This window comes from Populus euphratica, unplaced genomic scaffold (assembly GCF_000495115.2).
Source record: "Populus euphratica unplaced genomic scaffold, PopEup_1.0 scaffold131.1, whole genome shotgun sequence".
Taxonomy (NCBI): domain Eukaryota; kingdom Viridiplantae; phylum Streptophyta; class Magnoliopsida; order Malpighiales; family Salicaceae; genus Populus; species Populus euphratica.
The window spans coordinates 187,067-197,804 of record NW_011500004.1 but is presented as its reverse complement, the minus strand read 5'-3'; the positions used below and the strand labels follow the sequence as shown (position 1 = coordinate 197,804).

Genomic DNA, 10,738 nt, shown 5'->3' with positions numbered 1-10,738 from the left:
AGATCTTCTCCATTTCCATCGATTGTGACTGACAAACTCTCTCTGTTTTTTAAGATCTTCGTGTCCTCCCGATCCGAGAGAGCTGGCTGGCACCACATACATCTCAAATTCAAACACCTTGGAGGGGTTTTTTTTTAAAAAAATTCTTAATTTTTGGTCATCGTGGCCCCTTTTTTTGGGCTATTTGTAAACTTCCCCATCTATCTAAGGTCTTCGACTCTTTGTATCTGGGCTTCAATCCTTATGCCATGCGCATGCACTGATGATTTAGGATCAGATGCAGGATGGAGAGAAATGGAAATGACATCACTAAAAAAAAAAAAAAACTATGGCGAAATGGCATCGTGTTATCCTCTAAAACACAGACAAAGGAGGAAGGCCTCTCCATGGTAAGCGTATAAATACATTTAAGGAAATAATTTACGAGTGCGTGAATGAAACCAGCATGGAAATAACATCACTAACTAAAAAAAAAGAAAAAAAACTATGGCGAAATGGCATCGTGTTATCCTCTAAAACACAGACAAAGGAGGAAGGCCTCTCCATGGTAAGCGTATAAATACATTTAAGGAAATAATTTACGAGTGCATGAATGAAACCAGCACCCCCCCTACAAAGCAGAGGAGGCTCATTGACTGGAAAACTTATATAAAGAACATCAAATCCCCCCTTTTCCCAAAATCAAAATCCCTTCATGTTTTGTCTCCTCTCCTGGATCCTAGATCCCTTAACAGAAGTATAGAAATACAAACCAGAGACTAACAACGTTTCAATAACCAAATCACTAGAAATCTAATAAAAATAATAAAATAACTGTAAAAAATGGGGGTGCCTCAAACAATGGAGGCGCTAAGAGAACGAGCTGAATTCATAAAAGAATCATTACAAAAAAGCCAAACCATCACTGATAACATGGTCTCCATCCTTGGCTCCTTCGACCATCGTCTCTCCGCCCTAGAAACCGCCATGCGTCCCACTCAGGTACGTTAAGTATCAACCCTACTTCTCACCTTTCTGTTTTAACGGATCTGCATTGTTGTTAGAAAAGGTAAATCTTTTTTCTTTTTTTAATTTCTGTAGATAAGGACGCATTCGATTAGAAGGGCACATGAAAATATTAATAAAACGTTGAAGGCAGCAGAGGTCATTTTATCTCAATTTGACCTCACGCGAAAGGTACCTCTTTTTTTTAAAAAAAAAGAAAATGATTTCTTAATTCTTTTTTTTTATAATGCTATTAATTAATTTGGATGTGTGTGCGTGTGTGTTTTTGTGAATGTTGTAGGCAGAGGCTAAGATACTGAGAGGGCCACATGAAGATTTGGAAAGTTATTTAGAAGCGATTGATCAGCTAAGAAGCAATGTGAAATTTTTTAGCGGCAACAAAAGCTTTAAATGCAGTGATGGTGTGCTTAATCATGCCAATCAATTACTTGCTAAAGCTATTTCTAAGCTTGAAGAGGAGTTTAGACAGCTTTTATCTAATTACAGGTTCGTTGTCTTCGTTTCTTGCTCTTTTTTTTATGGAGCTTCAATTGTGTTTTGTTTCAAGAAATGAATGATGACATAGAAAGTTATGATATTTGTTCAGTATATTTGGTTAGATGGTGTCCTTATATTAGCTTGCACAGAAAAGACTAGTTTTTTTTTTCGGTGTTTTGAATTGAGTAATGAATCGAATATTGGAAACGGTGATGACTTCTATGGCTGCAAAGCGCCAATTAATTGTGAAAGATTCGTTGTTATTTTGTGCCTGATGCAAGCTGTGATTTATTACGATCTCCAATAATGGTTTTGAAATAAGTTAGGATTGTTTTCAATGACAGCAAGCCGGTGGAACCTGATCGACTTTTTGAATGTCTTCCTGACTCTCTACGTCCATCATCATCTGGATCGCCTAGGAACCATGGTGATGGCAGCGGCAAGAGTCTTACTGATCACCAAGAAAAGAGCTTAGAAAATGCTGTTTACACGCTCCCAATTCTTATTCCGGGGAGGGTTCTGCCACTGCTACATGATTTAGCTCAACAAATGGCTCAAGCTGGTCATCAACAACAGCTATTTAGAATCTACAGGTAATTTCTCTTTTCCTTTGTTAATGGTGCTGTCGTCATTACCATGTTCTTTGTTCTTAAAGCTATCTTAACTAGGTTGTCTTCTGTCTTACAAGTTCTCAAAACAAATACATGTCGAAAGATTCATTTATTCCAATTCTGGTGTCTTTATCGTTTGCTGCTAATGAAATGCTTGAAACTTGGAACATAAAAAAGTCTGCATTGCTCTACCATTCTTGATCCGCGACAAAGTCTTTGAAATTGGAAAAAAAAATCCTAGCTTGGTTTTTTATGATGATCTTTCTTGGACAATCTTGTGTAGATTAGTATAAATTGGAAGAGACTTTAGTTTTGAGTCTTCAACAATGAGCGATGGCCTTGCTCAATGCACCAAAGTTTGGGAAATCATTACATGTCTTTGCTGGATTTGATAAGAAATGGAATTACTTTAATGGAAATGTAGCAATGTAGCGGATAAATTACCTTTCAAGAACACGACGCATGGCAAATGTTGCTTTCATTATCGAAATGATTATTTGCTAATAAATCACACATAAGAACAAATGTCAAGTTTCATGACTGTCCTTATCAGCTAATGATTCTCATTATCACTGACTTTGGAGTTTTGACGATGATCCATGCTGTTTACACATTCCAGGGACACTCGTGCTTCAGTTTTGGAACAAAGCCTCAGGAAGTTAGGAGTTGAGAGACTTGGTAAAGATGATGTCCAAAAAATGCAGTGGGAGGTCCTGGAGGCTAAGATTGGGAATTGGATACATTATATGCGGATTGCAGTGAGGATTTAACTGTTCAATTGTTGGTATTCGTGTTTATTTGGTTTCTCATTTTTTTTCTAATGCTGGGAACAGGTTAAGCTGCTATTTGCTGGCGAAAAGAAAATTTGTGATCAAATACTTGATGGGGTTGATTCACTCCGGGACCAATGTTTTGCTGAAGTCACCGTAAACAGTGTGTCTGTGCTTCTTAGTTTTGGAGAGGCCATAGCCAAAAGCAAGAGATCACCTGAAAAACTATTTGTTCTATTAGATATGTATGAGATTATGCGGGAACTTCACTCAGAGGTTTGAAAGCTTTAACAAATTGTGCTGCAATATCATGAATATTAAATAATCTATCATGTGAATTCTGAATTTTTTGGAGGTAATGATACTATGATGATGATAGAAAGTCGTTTCAAGGTGCGTAGAATTTAAACCATGAACCATGAGTTGCAGATGCAAGTAAACTGAATTAGAAAAATGAAAGGATAAGTAAATTTAAGCCCTATGTATGCAAAAATAGCCTTGCTTGTGGAAAGCAGATATAACTATGCAAGAGATGAAAATGGGGGCAAAGTGAAATGTGAATTTCAATTGAACATGGTGTGCAAGGTCGCCTTGGAGCTCACAGTGCATGGGGATGAAGATCCATTTAAGCAAACCGAAATGCATAAAAAAATCCAGCATCTGTACCTCCTGGCATCAATTCTTGGGTTCTTCATTAACGAAGGCAACTAAAATGACAATAAGAGTATAGAAAACCAACTGTTTTCTTTATGATGGAGGTAACAACATTTCATGTTTATAGATAACCTTAAGGCATTCAAAAATGGCACTAATAATTTTCACTGTGGAAAATGTGTTGATAAGTTAATTTCTCATTCTAGTCCTTCTATCTTTTTCTTCAATTCTTGTTGATGTTTATTTTATATTGTTTCATTTTCTTTCTTTTTTGGCATGGTGGGTGGGATTGCATCTGCAGATTGAATTACTCTTTGGAAGTAAAGCCTGCATTGAAATGCGGGAGGCCGCATTGAGTTTAACGATGCGACTAGCAGAAACGGTTCAAGAGACCTTCGTTGATTTTGAAGAAGCTGTAGAAAAAGATGCTACCAAAACCACTGTTCTAGACGGAACCGTCCATCCTCTGACTAGCTATGTGATAAATTATGTGAAGTTTCTCTTCGAGTAAGTTAATGTTGCTACATTTTCTAGTTTCTTTTCTGGTGAAGTTTGTCAAGTTTATCATGTCATCTTTTTTTAATGTACTTTTCTCAAGTCTACTGCTTGTTCATTTGGTTAATGATATCATAAGATCTGCTGGTAAGCTGATCTACAGGGCCTTATATATAGTTCCGCTTCATTAAATTGGTTGTATTTTGACCATCTCTCCTTTTCTGCTTCAACTGTCTGTCTACCTGTTCTTATCTGAGCTTCTGCATTTCAGTCTTCAGCGCTCCAAGTTATTTAAGCCTGGCACACTAGTGCCATACTTTATCTCTTACTGCTCTCTGCACTCCACTTGCAAATTTCGTGCATCTGATGGTCTTTTAATTTTCGCAGTTACCAATCTACTTTGAAACAGCTCTTTCGAGAGTTCGATGCAAGTGATCCGGATGCTCTGTTAGCATCTGTAACAACAAGGATTATGCAGGCTCTTCAAAATAGCCTAGATGGGAAATCAAAGCAGTATAGAGATCCTGCTCTGACTCAATTATTTCTTATGAACAACATTCACTATATAGTGAGATCCGTGCAGAGGTTTGTTTCATATTTCTCGTGTTTTATATAACAAGGGTTGATGCTCTGTACATGCTCTGCCTGCCTGCCACCTTCTAACATCTATTTGCAGGTCAGAAGCGAAGGATTTATTGGGTGATGATTGGGTGCAAATACACAGAAGGATAGTGCAACAGCACGCTAATCAGTACAAGAGAATTTCCTGGGCAAAGGTTTGTTTCTTTAACTAGACTTGCCCTGCATCAGAATCCTTGTTTCCTTTGACTATGATGCTGGGGACATCACTCGAACCCACTAATATTGTCCTTCTAGGATTGTTCTTTGCTGACATGTTTACTTGGCATAAATATGGACCCATTTGTTGATTCTTTCTGTGAATTTGTATTTAATTATCTCATTACAATTTCTCAATGGAACTTTTGTTTGCCTACATAAAAATTACAACAGCCTGATACATGCTGAATGAATATCTACGGCATCCCTTTTTTACATATCAATTTGTATAACATTAAACTTTCCTTGAAGGTGTCCTCATGTGCATCGAAGATTGATATCCTTTTTTTTACTTCATTTACGATTGACAATTGCGCTTGTGAGTGGCATGAACTAGTAGTTACCCAAAATTGTATTCGACTATATGGTTTCTAGTGATTTTTTTTTTTTTATCTTAGTCAATAAGAAGTCATGCTAAACAGCTTGTCTTTGAAGTGCAGATCCTGCAGTGTCTCTCTGTTCAAGGTGGTGCATCGGGCGGTGGCACTGCAATGGGAGCTGATGGCAGTGCCAGTGGAATTTCAAGAGCAATGGTGAAAGATAGATTCAAGACCTTCAATGCTCAATTTGAGGAGCTTCATCAAAGACAATCTCAGTGGACTGTTCCAGACAGCGAGTTGCGCGAGTCTTTGAGGCTGGCTGTTGCTGAAGTTCTCTTGCCTGCATATAGGTCATTTCAAAGGCGTTTTGGGTATGGTTTTCATCCTTGGGACCTGCTTCCTCCTCTTTCTCCTGGCTTCTACTTATCATCACATTTTAAAAGAATCCATCCTTTCTTTCTTTTACTCATAGCACAAAGATACACTGTTTTGTATGTTACAGGCCTATGGTTGAGAATGGAAAAAACCCTCAGAAGTATATTAGGTACTCTCCTGAAGTCCTTGATCGCATGATGAACGAGTTCTTTGAGGGTAAGACATGGAGCGAGCAAAAACGGTAAACATTTGCGAGAAAGATTTAGGCATATAATAGGTGGCTTGATATATCCATGATCCACATTAGGCTTGTATTCTTCTTTAAGTTTTGCTGTTATTTCCCAACTACTGAGTCCTGAGTATGTTTCATTCAAGGCATGTATGTACTAAGCACACTTCACCAACAAAATGTACAACCTACCTCCTATGGGGGGGGGGGGGGAAAAAAAACAAAAAAAAAAAATTAACAAACGAAAACAAAACATTTACACTCTCTCCCCTTTGCTTTTCTTCCTTTTTCTTGTTTCGGTACAAATCACCAACTGGTGGGGAACTCCAAAATCACATACAATCCGTTCCAGTTTCCCGATAGTGAAGTTTTGCACATCAGCCCTCAGCCAAAAAAATTTGGCTGGTCACCATGCTCTCGCTCCTTGTGATTGATCGGTGCCTTCTCTTGCTTTAGCAACAGATGAACAATTTCGGGGGGTCAAATATTATCAAATGGCCAACCAGATCTTCTAGATAGGTTTATATATGGGTTCGTCGTCGTGCCGTGCCTGCTGCTTAACAATGCGTAGCTGTGCTAGCAAGTTTCTTTCCAACTAAAAATGGTACTAGAACATGTATCAGTCCTTATCCTACAGCTAGAGTCAAACATACTTCTCTTCAAGCCTAAAAAATTATATCCTGAAACGGAGTTACTTAACGATTTTGAAGCTAATGACCAAAATGATCACCAATTCTTCCTGTTAATTTCTAGTTACCTCTCTAATTTATAGTCCCTGTCTTCTTCAGGTGATTCAATCCAAAAATGTGAAACCTATGCTAATCCTGCCCCGCAACTTCCCATCAGCGCCAACCATCCAATATACCCTTCAGAGTCCAACAACGAGTCCTCGAGCATCATCCAAATCCTTCTTCTCTTTCTTCCCACCTTAGTTTCAACAATAATAATCCTTAATTCATCAGCAAACATGTTCATGATGTATTCTGATCTTGACCCCGAATCACCCACAATCTAATTAAATTCTCCCCTCATTTCAAATCTTGCAATCTCGTGAACAAAGATATGGAACTTGTTTGTTATTGTATTTTAAAAGATTTTTTTTAAAAAAATTATATTTATCTTTGCTTTAAATTATTTTGTTATGTATAAAATTATTTTGATGTATTGATATCAAAAATAAATTTAAAAAATAAAAAATATATTTTTAATATATTTCTAAATAAAAAACACTTTAAAAATAAATATTATCATTATACCAAACAGAATTGCAATAATGTTTTGCCAGATCTCACAATCTTTAATCCTAACTTGAGTTCGGATATTTCCTTGGAAGACATTGATGGTTACTCGCATCTTTTATAAACAAGATATGCTCTTTTGTGTAGCGTTTGATGTAATGATCTCCAACCTGGATGAAATCCAGTAGAGTTGCTGACAGGAATGAGAAGAAGAATAGTGACTTTCAATGCTCAACCATGAACACTGAAGAGGGTGGTTAGCAGTTAAAATTTGAAACACTAACTTCTTCTGCTTCTGCTTTGCTAGTAACACAACCACCCTTCTCTTTCTACAAACCATCCTCCTCCTTCTTCTCCTCCTCCTTTCCATGTACATGCAACATTGTTAAAGCCTTTTTCTTTCCTTTTCCAGCGAATCCCTTCGTGTTTTGATTGGATTTTTTTCAGGTTTTTTATTATATTATTCTAGATTAATTTTTTTTAAAACTTAAATCAGCCTAAACCAATAATAACCTAAAGCATGTGTCAACAAATTTGGTCGAGCCAAGTTTTTAAATGGTTATTTTTTACATATGATACTTCTAATCACTACATAAAATCATAAATTTAAAAAGTTAATATGCATTAACATTATTTTTTTTAATTACATTTGAATTTATTTTAAAAAATAAATTTCTTTATGTTCTTCAATTTTCTTTTCAATCAAGTTATTTATATTTCATGATCTAGATGAGGGTTTATCTAAATGGTTTAAGTTTTTATTAAAATTAATTTTTTTCTTCAGTTTGTTAATTTTTTTTTTCTTTAAAATACAATGATCATGCTTTAACATTGTTTTTTTATGTTAAAAATAATTGGAATTGGCCTAGCCCATGGTGAAACAAGAGTCATTAATCTAGTAATAGCTAAAAAGCCTTAATCTTTCGTTTGGAATTTAGGTTGAATTTACTTTTCATCAAAATTTAAAAAAATTATTTGAAATTAGTTTTTTTTAATATTTTTTAATTGTTTTGATGTGCTGATGTTAAAAATAATTATTAAAAAATAAAAAATATATTTTTATTTATTATTTTTAAGCAAAAAATATTTTGAAAATGAAGATTTATATATTGCATTTCCAAACACTATTAGTAATAGTGAGGATGAATATGAATGCTTTTAATATTTCCTGATATATATATATATATATATATATAGAAAAAAAAAGTAGCGGCATTTTTATTCAACCATTTGGATTTTACTTTATAAAGAATAAAATATATGGGATTCTTCTCAAAACATAGACGAAACAACAAGAACGAGTGTCTTCTTACAAACGTTTATTGGATTTGATTTCTGTTTTTATTTGCAGACAATGCATCTCTAAATCTCTTGGAATCTTCGTATCATATCAATATATATAGCTGGAAATCGCGTGCTAGTGTTTGTCTAACCTAATTAGATAGTTATATTTGACTGCCAAAGAAAGAAAGGAAACCCGATACGGCAAAATACATCAATATCAACGACATGGGAACCTATTCCATTTGTCTATTTTAGCTTAAAATTAGTATGCAACAAACCCTTCATACGCGCTAATGCCACCCACAATTCTCTGTTCTCTTCTTGTTTTCTCCTAATTGGTTCCATCCCCCAAGATTAAATTCTCTGCCTCCCACTGATCTCTCTCTCTCTCTCTCGTTCTCCCGGGAATTGTTCGAGGAGAGAGATCATTGATCACTATGGCTTCTGAATCAAGTCAAAATCAACAACACAACAAAGGAGAATATCAATCATCCGAAGGCACCCATCATGTTCCACCTTCAGCAAGCCATGATCTTTATCCAGGGGCAGGATGTCCTCCAGCAATGGGTTATCCTCCTTCAATGGACTATCCACCACCACCACCAGGGCAATATCCAGGTTATCCACCGCCAGGGCAATATCCAGGTTATCCACCGCCAGGTTATTATCCCTACGCACAAGCACCACCTGCAGCAGCCTATTATCACGCAACAGTACATCAACAACAAGGATATGAAAGGTCATCAGGTTTCTCACGATGCTTCCTTACAACGATAATATTCTTAACGTTGTTAATATTTACGTCAAGCATCATTATGTGGCTTGTATTGCGCCCTCAACTTCCTGTTTTTCACGTTGACAACTTCTCGGTATCGAATCTTAATGCTACCTTGCCTACCTTCACGGCTAACTGGGAAGCGAATTTAACAGTTCGAAATCCGAATACCAAGTTGAAAATAGAATTTAGTGAATTACAAAACTTTGTGTTTTACGAAGAAGATTATCTTCTTGCTTCAGCTATAACTTCCCGGCCTTTCTCCCTGGAAACAAAGACGAGCGATGTAATAAATGCCAAGCTATCAGAGAATAACAAGGATAACCCGGTGGAGAACTGGGTGGTGGATAAATTGGCCAAGGAAAGGAGAAATGGATCCGTGAGTTTTAATTTCAGGATGCTGGTTTGGACTACGTTTAGATCAGGTTTATGGTGGAAAAGGCATTTAAGCATGAAAGTTATGTGTGAGGATCTTCAGGTGACTTTTGTGGGTGCTTCAGGTAATGGGAATATTGCAGCCGATGGACATAGGGACTGCTCAGCTTTTGTCTAGTTAATTTGCATGTCACAGAAAGGAAAAGGTAAAAAAGAGTCGCCATATGAAAACGGATTTCTTTCCTCTTTCAATTTCCTCTTAAGCTTCTTAGTTATCATCCATGGATGGATGTATTATTTTGAGATTCTGGAATCACTAGAAAGATTAGTAGCAAAAGTGACAAGCTCCTTGTGATATATAGAAGAAGAATCTTTCCCCTTTCTCTTCTTTTATTTTCCTGGTTGTTTTTACACAATATATGCGTTCCAATTTATAATGAATGGTAATGATTTTAGTGCATGAATATTGCTTGTTTGATATCGTGATTATGATTAGTTTTAAATAATTTTTCATATTAAAATATATGTTAATAATATTTTTATATATTTTAAAAATTATTTTTAACATCAATATATTAAAATAATTTAAAAACATTAAAAATATATTAATTTAAAATAAATAAAAAATAAATAAATAATTTTTTTTAAAAATATTTTTAAAACATAAAAATATACAGCCTACTTGTGTACATTAACTTAGGAATTTGAAAGGATACAACTTAAAATTTTATACTCCATGCGTGGAACAGTATTTTTTTAAAAAAATAATCTCAACATTTTTCTCTCAAAAAATGAAGTGTTGCCAGGTTGAAAATAGATGATACACAGTTAAAAAGGGCATAGAAAGACATAGAAACTTTTTGAAATCAAGGAATATGTATCTTGTTATGTTTGGTAACAAAATCAAAAAGAGTGTGGAATGAAGGAATTAATAATATACCCAGTCACAATTGCCCCAATTACATGCTAGTAGAAATTCTAGTATTAAAAGAAAATTTATTGAACTAAACTATTTTTGTAAAAATAAAATAGCTCCCTTCCATCATAGCCCAAGTATAACCCGTTGCACATGTGATGTAGATAAAAATTTCAAAAGTAAATTAAGCTTTTAATAATTGTGTTTAATATTTATGATGAGGGTTTAGATTAGATAAAAATCTGAAGAGATATGTAGCTAATAATCATTATAATTGCAAATTAAAACAAAACCTAAAGACCTATGCAGGACACAAAAATGGAGAAGAAACATGTATATATATATATACATACATACATATATATATATATATATAT

The 10,738-nt window shown here is 35.2% G+C and overlaps 2 protein-coding genes across 2 annotated transcripts; both read left to right on the top strand.

The window, feature by feature from the left end:
• Positions 1-822: 822 nt before the first annotated feature.
• Positions 823-5,808, top strand: LOC105141028 (exocyst complex component EXO70A1-like). Its single transcript, XM_011048100.1, has 11 exons — positions 823-981; positions 1,081-1,176; positions 1,286-1,491; positions 1,827-2,075; positions 2,713-2,851; positions 2,927-3,139; positions 3,819-4,024; positions 4,400-4,597; positions 4,689-4,788; positions 5,290-5,540; positions 5,672-5,808. Exons 1-11 carry the CDS (start codon positions 823-825, stop codon positions 5,787-5,789), a joined length of 1,935 nt encoding a protein of 644 aa, XP_011046402.1. The 3' UTR covers positions 5,790-5,808.
• Positions 5,809-8,732: 2,924 nt separating this feature from the next.
• LOC105141060 (uncharacterized) lies at positions 8,733-9,623 on the top strand. Its single transcript, XM_011048152.1, has one exon. It carries the CDS (start codon positions 8,733-8,735, stop codon positions 9,621-9,623), a length of 891 nt encoding a protein of 296 aa, XP_011046454.1.
• The last annotated feature ends 1,115 nt before the right edge of the window (positions 9,624-10,738 follow it).

Bases quoted from the DNA above. Each gene is read 5' to 3' on its own strand.
- LOC105141028 (XM_011048100.1), top strand. From the start codon at position 823: ATGGGGGTGCCTCAAACAATGGAGGCGCTAAGAGAACGAGCTGAATTC. The intron at 2,076-2,712 runs GTAATTTCTCTT...TACACATTCCAG, and splicing joins CAGCTATTTAGAATCTACAG to GGACACTCGTGCTTCAGTTT. The intron at 4,025-4,399 runs GTAAGTTAATGT...TAATTTTCGCAG, and splicing joins TATGTGAAGTTTCTCTTCGA to TTACCAATCTACTTTGAAAC.
- LOC105141060 (XM_011048152.1), top strand. From the start codon at position 8,733: ATGGCTTCTGAATCAAGTCAAAATCAACAACACAACAAAGGAGAATAT.